This window comes from Nyctereutes procyonoides, unplaced genomic scaffold, assembly GCF_905146905.1.
Source record: "Nyctereutes procyonoides isolate TBG_1078 unplaced genomic scaffold, NYPRO_anot_genome, whole genome shotgun sequence".
Lineage (NCBI taxonomy): Eukaryota > Metazoa > Chordata > Mammalia > Carnivora > Canidae > Nyctereutes > Nyctereutes procyonoides.
In genome coordinates, this window is record NW_026575135.1 from 20,603,182 (window position 1) to 20,619,480 (window position 16,299).

The window sequence follows — 16,299 nt, forward strand, 5'->3', positions numbered from 1 at the left end:
GAGCGCAGGGCGAGTCGCCGCCGGCGCCGGCAGCCCCGCCGGACTCCTCCCGCGCCCGCGCCGGGAGATGCAGCCGCCGGGACCCGCCGGCTCAGCGACTTAGGGCGGCATCGCACCCAAGTGCTGTCGGACGACGGTATTTTTGGTTCCGCGTTTTTAGCCTGGGTTTTGACCTGATTCAAGGACTACGTTATTTTTCCCGAAGTCTACGAGAGGGGAGGGGCCCAACCTCCCGCCCACTGCGGGTAGGGGCTCCGCAGAGGGCACTGGCTTCAAGGGAGGAGCGGGCGGCCACGCAAGGGCCAGACGCCGCGAGGGTGGGGTAATCCTTCGGGTCCGGCCAATGGTGGGACCCGCTCCCCCGCGGACTGGCCTCGCGGCTCGCGCGGACCTCGGGCAGCCGACGCTGCGATTGGCACAATTAGGCGGAAAACCCGCTTACCTCAACCGTAACGGCTCTTCATTGGCTGCAGCCCACAGTCTCTTCCCCGCAGTCCAAACCTAGAGCCGCTTAGGGATAAATCCCGCCTTAGAAGGCGTTTGATAACAGTTTTACGTGTTGTAAGGCAAACGGTGATTGGCCACAGAGCTCACGGATTCGGTCGGTAGTAAACACAGCGAGCTCCCGGAGCCGTGGATTGGCCGGTGTTGCGGGGGGCCGAGTAAATTCCTCCGGATTCCGCACGCCGATTGGCTGTCCTCCGGGCCCGGACCCGCCCCCTCCCCTTCTCATTGGCTGCAGCACGGCCGGTGGGAGGAAGAATGGAGCGGAGTAGGCTCGCTCGCGGACGTCACTTCCGTTTACTGTCGGCGGCCGCCGCCGCGGTGTTCTCAGAGTGCGGCGGCGAACGGACTGAAGGAGCTGGGGGACGAGAGGCGGGGTAGGCGGAAGAGGGAGGAAATCCCATCGCGGAGACGCCGGCCTGGACGTTCCCGCCTCCTCCGGTACTGTCAGGTCGGATCGGAGAAGGGTCACCGCCTCCTCCAGCGAGCAGGGGGGCGGAGCCCGGCTCAGGTGAGGCGACCCTGTCGGCACCCGCGGTGGTGGAGCGCGCGGGCGCGCTCACGTGGAGACCGTTGGGCTCCAGAAGAGCCGGGCGGGCGGCGCGAGGCGGCTCGCGCCTAGGCGTCGGGGCGCGCGCAGACGCGTACGGGTGCCCCCCCGCCCCCCCGCCTGCGTTTCTGAAGGGGTATTGTTACCCTTCGGAGCCGAGGGGCCAGGCGGGTGGGAGGCGGGTTCTTCTGCGCAGGCGTCCCCCAGGTCCCGACGCCAGGCTGTCTGCCCGGGAGGGGCGGGGGCGCTTGCCCCCACGGACCCGCGGGCGGGCGACGTTGGTGGCCGGCATGGGGTGGGCAAGGCCCGGGACCTACAGGCTGGCGGGGTCGCCGAGTGTCTGCCGCCCTGCGGGAGGGGGCCGGGTGGCTCCGCCGCCCTCCGCCTGGGTCTGTGAGCGTCGAGGTTTCCTTTCACGCGAGCCAGGCCGAAGCGGTCTGGAATCGGGGACCGGCCGTTGACCCTGGAGGGGTGGAGCCAGTCTTCTGGAATGCCCCAGCTTGTTATCTGAGGACTAAACTGTTGCTGGGCATTTACTGAATATCCGCTTTTTTCCAGGCTTCGTGTTAGAGGAGCTTTGGGGGATGCAGTGGTTAAGGACGGCCGTTCCCCCTCCTCCCGTTGTTTGGAGGACAGATTTGTACGGGAATGCTAACATTCAATCAAGGGGGCTTGAAGGTTAGTTTTTTTTTCCCTTCAAAAAAAAAAAAGGGCTGTTACAAAGTCAGTCTGCATTCTGGCCTGGCGGAGGCTGCTGTAAGAAGCTTAGTTCTTTATAGGAGAAATATCCTGAATATTTATTCGGAGGAAAATTTTTAGGGAAAACAGTAAAGTCTTGATTACTAAGGAATATGCTCCGGTTCTGGTTAATGTGAACGACTAGAAGAAACTGTTCGCCTTCAAGATTTGAAACGAAACTTTTCCCCAAATACGTTAATAGACTTTTCAGTTGTAGTTAAGTAGAAGATATTAGTTATGTATATTGGTTTTTTTTTTTTAAATAAGATTTTATGTATTCATGAGAGAGAGAGAGACACAGGTAGAGGGAGAAGCAGGCTCCATGCAGGGAGCCCGACGTGGGACTCGATCCCGGTTCTCCAGGATCAGGCGCTGGGCTGAAGGCAGCGCTAAACCGGTGAGCAACCCAGGCATCCCCTATATTGGGGTGTTTAGAGGTTGAAGAGAATGCAGTGCCTTAGACACTCTGATGACTTGTTATCCTTGTACAGACTCTTGTGCCTTAGATAATTCACAAGGGATGCCGCCTGCCTAGTCCTCTTCCGGAGAACTTGCTTTTCCTTTGCTGAAATCTTCCGATTTCCCAGGTGAGGGTTGTTGGCAGCAAACTAAAAGAGCAGAGGTGGTGGGGAGAGAAGAAATAATTTTAGAGAACAGCCCCCAAACCAAGGGAAGGCCTGCCCTAACTGCTTTATTAACTCCTGCTGGAAATTCCAGCAAACTTGGGAAGATTGGCTTAGCGGCCACAGCCAACTTGGTGACCTGCCAGGTAAGACTGGTTGGGGACTTGTTCTGGGCCCTTGTGTTTTGCTGAATAAATGAACCAGGACTTTTTTAGAGTTTTGAAGTAAACTTGTTTTTTGATTTACCTTTTTTGTTCTAAAAATTGTGCCAAAACATAGTTAGCGGGGCATACTGGCAAGCTGTATTCTGGTTAATTGCGGTATCTAACAAAATGCTGAATATGCTAAGATTGGGCAGAAAAGCATCTTAGAGTAGGATGTTTTCCTAAATTTAGAGGTCAGTGCTATTGAAAAAGACTTTGTTGCAAGACTATCACAAGTTGAAGTCAATTTAAAAAATCACTTTAATACAAAATGCACGCAAACGTTTTAATATTTAAAGTACTTAGCATTGGGGCACCTAGGTGGGTCAATTATTGTCCAGCTCATGATTTCGGCTCAGGTCACTGTCTTAGAGTTGTAAGATCGAGCCCCAGGTCGGGCTCTGCACTGGGCATGGAGCCTGCTTTAAGATTCTCTCTCTCCCCTCTGTCCCTCCCTCCCCTAAAAAATAATAATAAATAATAAATTTTTAAAATATAAAAAAAAATAAAGTACTTAGCATGAATTATAGTGGATTGGAATTCTTCTGTGTGGGTAAGGCTTAAAAATATCTTATGTACAGTGAGACATGACAAAGCCTGATGTAGTGCTGACACAGAATCTTGAATCTGCCTCAATTTTTCCTTGGAAAAGGAAAAGAAAAATTTAAGCTACTGAGTCTATGTTAGCTTTCAACTTGTATTTTTTTTAACGTAAATTTGTGGTAAACAAGTACTTTTCTCCTCTGCCAGGTTTAAGCATATATTTCTCTTTTACTGCACTTAACATTTCTCAAAATATGGACATTGAATAGTAGGGGCCAAATTTTGTTAGTGTAGCAGGTGGGCTGGAATGTAACACGACACTGCACCTTTTATCTGAGTATGAAGTAAACTTCTCATATGCTAAAAGACCAGCTGTTTCTGAGTGAATTGCTGCTCTTACAGTTGTTTTCATCATATTCATCACTGAATAGTGGCTTTTCATCTCAAGGTCCAATTTGGGGGGTACCTTTCATTTGATTAGTTATACATATGTTTGCTAAAAGCTTTGATTTATCTTTCTGACAGCTCAAACAGATTAGGAATTGTGTTGGAGTACTGACTTTATTGTAATATAATAGGCATATTGTACTGTACCCTGGAAGGAAGTCACTATGCACAGCTCACATCAAGGAGTGGGGAGTTATGTTCCATGTCTTTGAGGGTAGAGGATCTACATAATTTACTTGGAATTTTTCTGCCTAGGAGATTTGACTCTTCCATTTATTTATGTAAGCAATTATGTATGGATCTATGGGTATTTATTTTATATATTTGGAGTATAATCCAATACTGTCTTATTTATATTTTTGCTAAATTGTTCCAATTTTGGCCTTTGGGAACTCTTTCTCCGGTTGGGTCCCATGTCCCTTTCACATACTCTCATTATCAGTTTGTTTGTTTGTTTGAAGCATTTCCTTACTTCCTGACACTGTAAGATACTGCAGGCTTAACTTGTGTATTTACTGCCCCAGTCCTAGAATCCACCATTTCTCCAAAGAATACTCATTCCTTTTGTTAGAAAATGATACTTGAAACCAAGATCTGGGCACCAGGATGCTCAGGTTGGTACTGATTTACATTTCTTTGGAAATCTCTTTAATTTTGTAGAGGTCGGGTGGATTCTCATACCTGCTTTTGTATTCGATTTGTTGTGATATAATCTTGATTAAAATATATCAAGAAAAATCTATCATCACACAAACATGTACTTGGAAAAGGGAAAAGTATTTTAGTAGCTTTTTCAAATAACTTTGGATATTCTTTGCTGATACTATAAACAGAGCTCAGCAAATGATATTTTCTTAAGTGGTTGATTAGTTGCAGTGTGTAATCTGAAACCATAAAGTCAACAAGCATCATATTCTGTTACATTGAAATACATTAGTTTGTATCTTGCACTTGAATGCATTTTTTTAAATCCATAACTTATTTTTTATTTTATTTTAAGATTTTATTTATTCATGAGAGACAGAGAGAGGCAGAGACATAGGCAGATGGAGGAGAAGCAGGCTCCATGCATGCAAGGGGCCTGATGGACTCGATCCCAGAACTCTGGGATCATGCCCTGAGCCAAAGGCAGACGCTCAATCGCTGAGCCACTCAAGCGTCCTCATAACTTATTTTTTAATATCACAGTTTATAACACTGGTCATTTGGAACATTACTGATTCACTGGGTTATGCAGATCTTCCAAATGTTGATGCATTTATAACGTAAAAAAAAATCACATTCCATTAATATCACCGATGATCTCAGTGGGTTTGAGCATTGGGAAGCTGTGAAACTCCTAATGACATATAGAAATTTTCCAAAATTACAATTTTTACCTGAAAGCTCAAATTTTATCATAGGCAACAAATACTATAAGTGGTTTTCCTTGAAATGACAAACGTATTTCATTCATCTTCGCGAAAGTGTCTGGCAAATACTCAAGTCTGAATAACCATAGCTTGTCATTGTCCTTCCAAGTTATAATGGTGTTCCATGAAAAAAAAGCAGTTAGCTCAACTTACAACTAGAAATCGCACAAGTATTTTTCCTTGCAACAACATTGCATTTTAGTATGCAGCACAATTACTTCAAATGTATTTTACATTGCATCTCATGTTAAAAAAGACGTATTCAAGAATTGGAACTAACAATAATGAAGGGAAGGGGAGATTCAGTCCCCTGTAGTGACGGCATTCTCGTAGAAGTGGCTGAGTCCAGCACACACAGAGACAGCATTCTGGCCAGATTGTTCCTGCTGCCCAGTTCAAGCTAAGCTGTCCAGCCTTCTCATCGGTTTTTTTAGCAGCTTACTTTTATGCTCCGGTTAGCTACAAACAGTTTCTGTTGCTGCAGCCAAGAACCTTGGCTGATACCATACTCAGGCTTTAAAAAATAGAATTAAAATATTTTTTTTACAAAAGTTACCTGAAAAGTGGTGACAGTCCTTAGTTCAAAATTATATGCCTCTTTGTTAACTTTCCTGATGATGTGTGGTGTTCATTAATATCAGTTTTGAGCATTCACTATCCAATACCTACCTTTCCAGCCTTACCTACTCTCCAGCCAGAATAGATATACTGCCTCTGGGATCCCTGGGTGGCGCAACGGTTTAGCACCTGCCTTTGGCCCAGGGCGCGATCCTGGAGACCCGGGATCGAATCCCACGTCGGGCTCCCGGTGCATGGAGCCTGCTTCTCCCTCTGCCTATGTCTCTGCCTCTCTCTCTCTCTCTCTCTCTCTCTCTCTCTCTCTGACTATCATAAATTAAAAAAAAAAAAAGATACACTGCCTCCCCCACCTAAAACCTCTCCCCACTTTTACCTCTGCCTGGAACGTATTTTACATCTCATTTTATCCAAATGGAAACGTGTACCTAGCTTTGTTGTCAGGGCCACCAAGAAGCTGGAAATAACCTTTTGCCTTCTCTGAGTCAGCAAGCACACTTCATCTCTTAGGTGGCACCTAGTGCTTTCCACTTGATAATATGGTTGTTTGTATATGTCTTGTTTCCACTAAGCCCCTGTGACAGGACTATGCCATATAAATCTCTGTTCTATAGCACTTAACCTTGAACGAAGCAAGCACTTCAAAACATCATATGAATGGATTTGTATACCAAATACACAGGGGCCTTCATGGGCTGTTGCAATCTCTAGGGTTGTATAGCCCCTCCAGTACATGGCTCCCAAGTTGCTAGGCCTCTTTTCTCCCTTAGTGGGTCAGCTGTCGTCTTTTTTGCAGCTGTCAGTGTGCAGCCGCCTCTTGTCCTCGTTCTAGAATTACTGTTGCTCATCTTCAGTTAGGAAACTAGAAAAGCTTGAATTTTGTTTGTTAAAAGACTGTGAACACTTGAGGGACTTTCCTTTTTTTTATTTTTTTAATTTTTATTTATTTATGATAGTCACACACACACAGAGAGAGAGAGGCAGAGACACAGGCCGAGGGAGAAGCAGGCTCCATGCACCGGGAGTCCGACGTGGGATTCGATTCTGGGTCTCCAGGATCACGCCCTGGGCCAAAGGCAGGCGCCAAACCGCTGCTCCACCCAGGGATCTTGAGGGACTTTCCTATGAGGAAATCTTTCATATGGAGGCTTTGATGTTTATTTGGGATATTCTGAGACTTTCTGGGTTTTGGCTGATTTTAGAGATAATTGGGACTCTCAGGAAAATGACTGTTGAGTAATATGATATTATATTTCATCTGTATACAGTCAACGCTCTTTCAACACATAATTTACTGAGCTGTGTATCAGGAATCTTGGGAGGGAGAGAGAAAATGCAGTCCCTGCCCTCAAAAAGCTGTTTTAGTACAAACAGCATTTTGAGTTTGCAGTTAGGAATATAATAAATAGGGCACTAATACCTTTTCTTACTCAAACTGAATCATGAAGTTCTAGGTCAGCCAATCCCCAGGAATTTTGAACTGGAAAAGAAGGTAGCAAAGCTGGGAGAGTTGAGGGTGGGGTGAGATGATAAGGGATCTGGCTCTAGCTTGCGTTCTCCAGTCATGCTCACTTTTTAGTCAGTGATAGATTTCCTTTTTAATAGATCTAATCTGTCCAGTTTCTGAGCCAGCCCTGGCAGAGCAGAAACAGATTATAAAATTAGTCAAGCTGACAGGTCCCGTTCTGGGGTTAACACTGGGCACCTGTGTGCCCACCTAGTTCCGAACATTCCCTCCCTCCACTTAGTCAAATCAGAACAATGGGTGAATGTTCTAGGGCTCCAGGACTTGGAGTCCTGTCAAAAGTCCTAGACTGCTTGTCTGGGACCTTGTCTAGTTTTGTTCTCTTACATTTATTTTTGTCTGTATCACCTTTAAAAGTGGAGGAAAAGTTGTTTGATTATTTTTTTCTGCTAGGGTCTTACCTAGATTAGGGATATTGAATGTTAAGAATTCCTTAGAATGTTAAGACACTTCCTGCAAGTGGCAATTTTGCAGGTCCTGCCTGGCACACAGGCAGCAAATCACTCAATATGGTGTTAGATGATATTTGAGTGTGGGTGTACTTGTCCTTATGAAGTAAGTATATTATTGAAAAAGCATGTGGGTAGGTCAATAGATAAGTCAAATAGTTTAAAATGTGGTATTAATTGGTTTGTTCTCTTAGAACACAAATGAACTTTTTTATTAGTCTAAAGCATTATTAGGAAAGTAAATCTATTGAGAAAACAGTCAGCTCTTGATTATTCATGTTGATGTAATGAGCAGTGGTATAAGTGTATTTTCTTAATTATATTTAGTTTGGAAATTAATAAAAATCTGTTCATGCAGATAACAAATATTGTAATGTACACTTGTTAAGAGTTATAAATTGGTAAAGTACTTGCTATATCTCCTCCAACATATAGAGTCATATTGTCATATTTTGAAATCTTTTAAAGAGGGATCCCTGGGTGGCGCAGCGGTTTGGCGCCTGCCTTTGGCTCAGGGCGCGATCCTGGAGACCCGGGATCGAATCCCATATCGGGCTCCCGGTGCATGGAGCCTGCTTCTCCCTCTGCCTGTGTCTCTGCCTCTCTCTCTCTCTCTCTCTCTCTCTCTCTCTCTCTGTGACTATCATAAATAAATAAATCAAAAAAAATTTAAAAAAAAATTATAAAAAAAAAAAAAAAGAAATCTTTTAAAGAGACCTAAAGTTTTTTTCCTTGGTTTGAAGGCTTTAGATATCAGCTTTCAGTAAAACTATCTTTTCAACATGAGCTCTTTTTATCGCTTTTATATTATTGGACCTCTGGGTTTGCTCTGGTTGCTTGGGAATTTTGAATAACCATGATCTTGATTCATGACTCTTCCATCAGAGCTGAGAGTAATAAATTTTATATCTCCCAAACTAACTGAATTTTTTTAACTACTCCTTCTAGATCCAAAAAGGTTAAAAGAAAGCCATGTTATTTAGATTTTCCTGAAAGTTTTTTTTTTTTTTTTTTTTTTAGATTTATTTGACAGAGAGCACGAGCACAAGTATGCAGAGCAACAGGCAGAGGGAAAGGGCAAGGGAGAAGCAGGCTCCCCAATGAGCAGAGAGCCTCATGCATGGCTTGATCCCAACACTCTGAGATCATGACTTGAGCTGAAGGCAGACACTTAACCAACTGAGCCCCCAGATGCTCCTGAAATTATGTTTTAAATCTCATGTTTGACTATGCGACAGATCCAACATAAAGTAGGTTAAGATAAAAGGGGAATTCATTGGCTCATGAAATAGGAAATCCTAGGTGATGCCACTTACAGTCATGGCTGTCCCAGGGTCTTGATGTCATCAGGATATTGTTTTGGGTACTGCTTTCTTTTGTGTTGGCTTCCATCTCAGGCAGGCAAAAATGGCCATCATCAGTGCTAGTCTTTTTTTTTTTTTTTTAAAGGTGGGGTACATTTTTTTTAATTTTTATTTATTTATGATAGTCACAGAGAGAGAGAGAGAGGCAGAGACACAGGCAGAGGGAGAAGCAGGCTCCACGCATCGGGAGCCCGACGTGGGATTCGATCCCGAGTCTCCAGGATCGCGCCCTGGGCCAAAGGCAGGCGCTAAACCGCTGCGCCACCCAGGGATCCCCATCAGTGCTAGTCTTACATCTACTTTATAACTTGCCCGCTGGTGAAGAGAATCCCAATGCAGATTCTAATTGGCATGGCTTGGGTCACATATCCATCTCTGACAACCACTGTAGTCATGGGGCCAGGTCTCCCTGGATTTTTTGTTCACTCCTGGAACTCAGAGGTTTGAGGCAGTCTGATCTACACCACACACATTAAGAATGGGTGAAAAGTGATTTCCCCCAAAGACATAGTAGGCAGACCAAAAAAAAAAAAAGTGTCACTTGGAGATAGTATTTGAATGTTGATTTGTGAGGAGATATTAACAAGTTTCACATTGTTCCAGTTAATTCTTGCCATGTAACAAATCACTTGCAAACTTAATGGCTTGAAATAAAAATTTTATCTCTAACAGTTCTAGGGGTTGACTGGGTTCAGCTAGATGATTCTTTCTTAGGGTTTGTCATGGGGTTGAAGTCACCTTGAAGGCATACTTGTGTCTGGGAGTGAGTGCTGTCAGCTAACCTTCAGGGAGGCTTCCGCACAGCACGGTGGCTGTGTTCCAAGAGCAAGCCAGAAAGAACCCCCGAAAGCTACATTGCCTTTTATGACCAAGTCGCAGAGTGTAATTTCTGCCAGTCAGATTTGCCTGGCTTCAAGGGGAATGAACATAGGCCCCACCTCTTGGTGAAAGGAGGGTCAATGTCACATTGTAAGAGAGCGTGAAGGATGGGTGAGCTTAATGTGGCCAGCCATCTTGGATAATACAATCTGCTTTACACATTGCCTTATTTCAAGCGAATAGTTTTTATAAAGAACATGAAATATAAATCACTTGTGGGTTGTCCTTATATTGACCAGATCACTTTGTTGCCTCTTGTTTCAGGTAGTATCGCTGGCTTTCTGGCTATCTTTCTCCTTTTCTAATAGCAGTCTGATTTCCTATTTGTAAATTATCTCAGTCCGCTTTATGTACCGTCATGTTAGGTGGATAAATCAGCACCTAGCTTGTCACTATAGAAGTAAAAAACAGAAGAAGAAAAAACCTTTCTCTTTGCTTCCTCAGCACAGTCGCCATTTGGGGCAAGTAGGTCCTTGAGCTCAGCATATAAGAGCTCTCCTAGACCTTCCAGTATATTATTATTTTTTTTTTTTGTTAGATAGACTTCCAGACAATCCTCCTGTCTTGGCATCCCCTTTTAGTCTGCTTCCCCTGGCACTTCAGCCAGTTCCTGAGCTTTTGGGTAGGTGGGCGGCTTATATGGAAGTCAGGTGGTTTCAGCCGTTGCCAGTTTAGGATTTAGCACTCTGGGCATGCTGAATCAGTTAGCACTCATTTACGTGCTCATCAGCTTCCAGAATGCTACTGATACTTCTCTCCTGTTCTTTTCCTTGTGGGATTCTACTTTTCAAGCAACAGCAAATCCAAAAACTTTCGTGTCCTTTTAGTGAGGGTAAATGCATGTGTGCATCATCTGTAGCTGGAAATCTTACCTACTAATACTGGTTTGTCTCCCTCACAAGATTGGAATTTCATGGAGCTTATTCACTGTTGTTAGGAGTACAGAATTCTAATTATCTTCTATGGTATAGCTATTTTATCACTTACACATTGATTTTTTCTAACATGAGTGTTAAAAGTGGGTCGTATGCAGGGATCCCTGGGTGGCGCAGCGGTTTAGCGCCTGCCTTTGGCCCAGGGCGCGATCCTGGAGACCCGGGATCGAATCCCACGTCGGGCTCCCGGTGCATGGAGCCTGCTTCTCCCTCTGCCTGTGTCTCTGCCTCTCTTTCTCTCTCACTGTGTGCCTATCATAAATAAATAAAAATTAAAAAAAAAAAGTGGGTCGTATGCAGAGTGGAGTCTGTAAACAGCCAGTGGCTGATCCCACATGTGTACATGGTTCCAGGATTGCTAGCTGAATTGGCATTTGCTCTTTGACAGTTTTTTTTTTTAATTTTTATTTATTTATGATAGTCACACAGAGAGAGAGAGAGAGAGGCAGAGACACAGGCAGAGGGAGAAGCAAGCTCCATGCACCGGGAGCCCAATGTGGGATTCGATCCCGGGTCGCTAGGATTGAGCCCTGGGCCAAAGGCAGGCGCTAAACTGCTGCACCACCCAGGGATCCCTATTTGACAGGTTTTTAGACTGTGTGCCCATCATCAGAAAAACCAAAAGCTTTAAAAGGTCCAAGCTTGGCTGTCCACATCTCTTTTCGTCACACCCTCTGTGCTCCAACTTTGATATCAGCTTTTCTAAGTCTTAACACTTTCTTTTTTTTTTTTCTATAGGATCATGGATTTCCCTGGACACTTTGAACAGATCTTCCAGCAGCTGAACTACCAGAGACTTCACGGGCAGCTCTGTGATTGTGTCATCGTAGTGGGGAACAGACATTTTAAAGCCCACCGCTCTGTACTGGCAGCATGCAGCACGCATTTCCGAGCCCTGTTCTCAGTGGCAGAGGGAGATCAGACCATGAACATGATCCAGTTGGATAGCGAGGTGGTGACAGCGGAGGCCTTTGCTGCACTGATTGACATGATGTACACCTCCACCCTCATGCTGGGGGAGAGCAATGTTATGGATGTCTTATTGGCAGCCTCTCACCTGCATTTGAACTCTGTTGTTAAAGCTTGTAAACATTACTTAACGACAAGGACGCTGCCCATGTCACCCCCCAGTGAGCGCGTCCAGGAGCAGAGTGCCCGCATGCAGCGCTCCTTTATGCTGCAGCAGCTGGGGCTGAGCATCGTGAGCTCAGCCCTCAATGCCAGCCAGAGTGGTGAGGAGCAGCCGGCCCCCATGAGTTCTTCGATGCGCAGTACCCTGGACCAGCGGACACCCTTCCCCATGAGACGCCTTCATAAGCGCAAACAGTCTGCGGAGGAGCGGGCCAGACAGCGCCTCCGACCCACCATGGACGAGTCTGCCATTGCTGATGTCACGCCAGAGAACGGGCCGTCGGGAGTTCATTCTCGGGAGGAGTTCTTTTCACCCGATTCCCTGAAAATTGTGGATAACCCTAAGGGCGACGGAATGACCGACAACCAGGAAGACGGTGCCATCATGTTTGACCAGTCTTTTGGTGCTCAAGAAGATGCCCAGGTGCCCAGCCAGTCCGACAATACTGCGGGCAACATGGCCCAGTTGTCCATGGCCTCCCGTGCAACTCAGGTTGAGACTAGTTTTGAGCAGGAAGCTGCAACTGAGAAAAGTGGTTTTCAGTGTGAAAATCCCGAGGTTGGCCTTGGTGAGAAGGAACACATGAGAGTGGTGGTTAAATCTGAGCCTCTGAGCTCTCCTGAGCCTCAGGATGAAGTGAGTGATGTGACCTCGCAAGCAGAAGGCAGCGAATCTGTGGAAGTGGAAGGGGTTGTGGTCAGTGCTGAGAAGATAGACCTCAGCCCTGAAAGCAGTGATCGGAGTTTTTCAGATCCCCAGTCTAGCACTGACAGGGTCGGTGACATCCATATTTTGGAAGTCACAAACAACCTAGAACATAAATCCACTTTTAGTATTTCAAATTTTCTTAACAAGAGCAGAGGAAGTAACTTCAGTGCAAATCAGAACAATGATGATAATATCCCAAACACTACTAGTGACTGTAGGCTGGAGGGCGAGGCCCCATATTTGTTGAGTCCAGAGGCTGGGCCTGCGGGCGGGCCCTCCTCGGCCCCCGGCTCTCACGTGGAGAACCCGTTCAGTGAGCCAGCAGACTCCCATTTTGTCAGGCCTATGCAGGAAGTGATGGGCCTGCCATGTGTGCAGACGTCAGGCTACCAAGGAGGAGAGCAGTTTGGGATGGACTTCTCCAGGTCTGGTTTGGGCCTCCACTCCTCCTTTTCCAGGGTAATGATGGGCTCCCCAAGAGGAGGAGCCAGTAACTTCCCATACTACCGACGCATAGCTCCCAAAATGCCGGTTGTAACTTCTGTCAGGAGCTCTCAGATCCCAGAAAACTCCGCCAGTTCCCAGCTAATGATGAATGCGGCCACATCCTCATTCGAAAATGGCCATCCTTCGCAGCCTGGCCCTCCGCAGTTGACCAGGGCATCTGCTGACGTCCTGTCCAAGTGCAAGAAGGCCTTGTCGGAGCACAACGTCTTGGTGGTAGAGGGGGCTCGCAAGTACGCCTGCAAAATCTGCTGCAAGACTTTTCTGACCTTGACAGATTGCAAGAAGCACATCCGTGTTCACACAGGTGAAAAACCCTACGCCTGCCTCAAGTGTGGCAAGAGGTTCAGTCAGTCCAGCCACCTGTATAAACATTCAAAGACTACCTGCCTGCGCTGGCAGAGCAGCAATCTTCCCAGCACTTTGCTCTAACCCCGACCTCTCGAGATTGCGCCGAAGCCAGTTGTTGGACCGACGTGAACATCTCTTCTGGTTGGAGGTTAATGCCATTGGGCTTGAGGCTTCGGGCCCCCCCAGTGGCGCGTGCAAATTCCAGTGACTAGTAAGTGGAGAATTAATAGGTGTAGCACTTGTGCTGCTGCTGCGTTTCTGAGTGAAACACACACTTTTAGAGAGGGATGCAGTCCCCGAAACCCAGTTCTTCCTTAGGGTTGAGTAATACAGTCAGAAAGTACTTTGTAATTGATGGTGTTAAAAGTGGCACATTTAAAAATTAAAAATTGAAGTGCAAAAAAATTTTTTTAGCAATTTTTGTAAAACTCTGTGAAGCATTTAATTTTCCTATATCCTCTGAAGGGAATATTATATACTTGTACAGTGATGCAAAACGCACTTATGTGTAACCAGTGGCGATCTTGTGCCTGTCTGCAAGGAAGGCCCTTGAGGACATGCCTGCCCGCCACAAATGCTTTAAAGTGTATCATGAGCTAGTCCTAGGCCTCAGAAAGTACTGTATTTTTCATTTTTGTCTCAACTGCAGTCACAGACACTGCACTTTGATGGTGCTGACACTGGGTCCAGAGCAAGCATTCTCCGGACTGTTAGGTGTACATACTTTTGAAAACATCACTGCTGGATAGATGTTTTAACAGTTTTTCCTGGTTTTAAAAACAAAGTTGTAAATGGAGTATGTACTGTAGGGAGTGGCAAGTAAGGTATTGTTTCTGTTTGTGCTGTTTTAGCAGTATTTTAACCAACTTGTATTACATATGTTACAGTTCCATGTTTGGAAGTCAGAAAAGAGCTAGTGTGTGTCTTTGTTCTAATGATGTGGAGTCCTGTTTTGTGGGATCTTTCATGGTGCATCCATCCAGGCTTTGGGGGCCAGTCCTGCCTGACGCATTTCACCCGGTCACAAGCCTGTTCTCTGCTTTGCTTCTCCGCACTCTCCTGCCCCGCCTGGCATCTTTTCCAGGACTGCATTTCTGTTTTTGTTGCAAACTAACCAAAAATAATGTTAACCCCTCTCCACCATGGGTTTATCCCTTTTATATACTATAGTTTTAAATTCTAGACCATGAACTTTTACCGTTGTGGCTCCAACCCAAGACTGAATGTTTTAAATTGTTTAAAATCCAAACGTAGTAGCGGTGTTCCCAGATAAATATTTTCCAGACTTTATAAGGAAACTTCCGTGACTCCTCTCCTTTTCCACAGATGTGGGAAAGAGACCGTTGGAGGATGTGGGGTCACGTGTGAAATTCAGTTGTGTGTGCGGCTGTTGTTAGCAGTCACATTCTGCCGGGCTGTGAGGGGGCTCTCCTGTGCCCCTCTCCTTGATGCGGGGACCAGTGTCTTGTGAGGAGATTAACCTTGGGAGGCAGGTGGGTCAAGGTGGAGCATAGGACAGGCCCTGCCTGGGCCCGGGGACGGGGAGCAGCGGCAACGGGAAGGGCAGTGGTAGCTCTCCTTCCCTTCCATCTTGAGGAGGAGGTGCCCGGAGGCTGGGCCCTCACCTCAGCTCGGGCATTAAGTGGACTTTGCGTTAGGGCCTCTGATATAGGGGCTGGACCCTGCCTCTCCACTGCTAGATAGAATCTGGACTCTCTCATCTACCTCTTAGGCAATCGGTTTCTATATGCGAGAAGCAAGCTTTTGGGCCAGTGTCCTCATACATACTATAGAACTTAAAAATAACTCAGAGGTTCCCTGTACAACCAGTCTCAGGGGTCCTAGGAGCCGTAGTTTCTACCTGAATTACAACTGGTTTGGGGTACCTGAATTTTGATTGGTTAGCCTTAATAATAGCCTGGCATAATCATTTCTGGTGATCAAATCGCAAAGTTCTATCAGGGCACCTATGTCAGTGGTGCTATGCTGGTCAAAATTTGAGATTTTGAAATAAAAAATTTGACACATACATGCCTCTGATTAAGTAGTGTTCTTTTTCTTTGCTTAGGTTTTAAGGTTGAAAGAAAAAACGGAAGTAGTATGGCTTTCTCTCCTAACCTTGCTTTGACCAGTACTTTAAAAAACAAAACAAAACCCAAGCCTCCTACAAAATAACCCTTAATGCTGCCAGCCACGATGACTGTCATTCCCTCAGTTCGGTCCCTCTGCTCTCCCTGCACTCTGTCTGAGCCACATGACAGGTTTTGTTCTCCACACACCCAGTTCTCCTCTTAGCCAGCCTGCCTCATCCGCGCTTTCTGCTGCTCCCTTAGCTGCCTGCTGGGCTGAACGGTCCATCTGTCAGCTTGGCTGCGGGGAAGAGCCGAAACCGATGCTCTGGGCGGGAGTAGGGCCTTGGCCTTGAGAGGGAGGAGTAAGCGAGGTGGTCACCAGAAAAAGGGCATCTGCCTGGGGTGTAGGGGTCGGGGTGGGGGGGGTGGGGAATGGACAAAGGGATCCAAGTGTGAAGGTGCTAAAATGGATTTTAAAATAAAACTTAAGAAACTCACCTACCTCCAATTATTCTTGACCAAAACAATAAGAGGACTGTGACCTTACCTGGTTCTCTTTGCCATGTATATTTAATCTGATGGTCTAGGTAGCAGATTTAAGTGCCACAGTCACCACTGGGCTATGGCTGTCCCATCCTCAGTGAGGGATAGGTTAAGGGGTTGAGGTAAGGTAGTCTGGACAGGTTCTCATAATTCACATGCTGGGGGGTGAGGGCCAGGGACGGAACAGAACCCTCAGGTCACCAGATGCCCCTGTTAACTTCTCCTAGTTACAGGCCCACAC

At 46.1% G+C, this 16,299-nt stretch overlaps 1 protein-coding gene across 3 annotated transcripts; it reads left to right on the forward strand.

The window, feature by feature from the left end:
• Nucleotides 1–823: 823 nt before the first annotated feature.
• ZBTB5 (zinc finger and BTB domain containing 5) lies at nt 824–15,945 on the forward strand. 3 transcript variants are annotated; one of them, XM_055302456.1, is made up of 3 exons: nt 824–1,015; nt 1,613–1,732; nt 11,487–15,945. In XM_055302456.1, exon 3 carries the CDS (start codon nt 11,491–11,493, stop codon nt 13,522–13,524), a length of 2,034 nt encoding a protein of 677 aa, XP_055158431.1. In that variant the 5' UTR covers nt 824–1,015; nt 1,613–1,732; nt 11,487–11,490; the 3' UTR covers nt 13,525–15,945. The 3 variants fall into 3 exon arrangements, with proteins under 3 accessions (XP_055158431.1, XP_055158430.1, XP_055158432.1); XM_055302455.1 differs by lacking the exon at nt 1,613–1,732; XM_055302457.1 differs by lacking the exons at nt 824–1,015; nt 1,613–1,732 and adding an exon at nt 2,106–2,189.
• Nucleotides 15,946–16,299: the final 354 nt, after the last annotated feature.

Bases quoted from the DNA above. Each gene is read 5' to 3' on its own strand.
- ZBTB5 (XM_055302456.1), top strand. From the start codon at position 11,491: ATGGATTTCCCTGGACACTTTGAACAGATCTTCCAGCAGCTGAACTAC.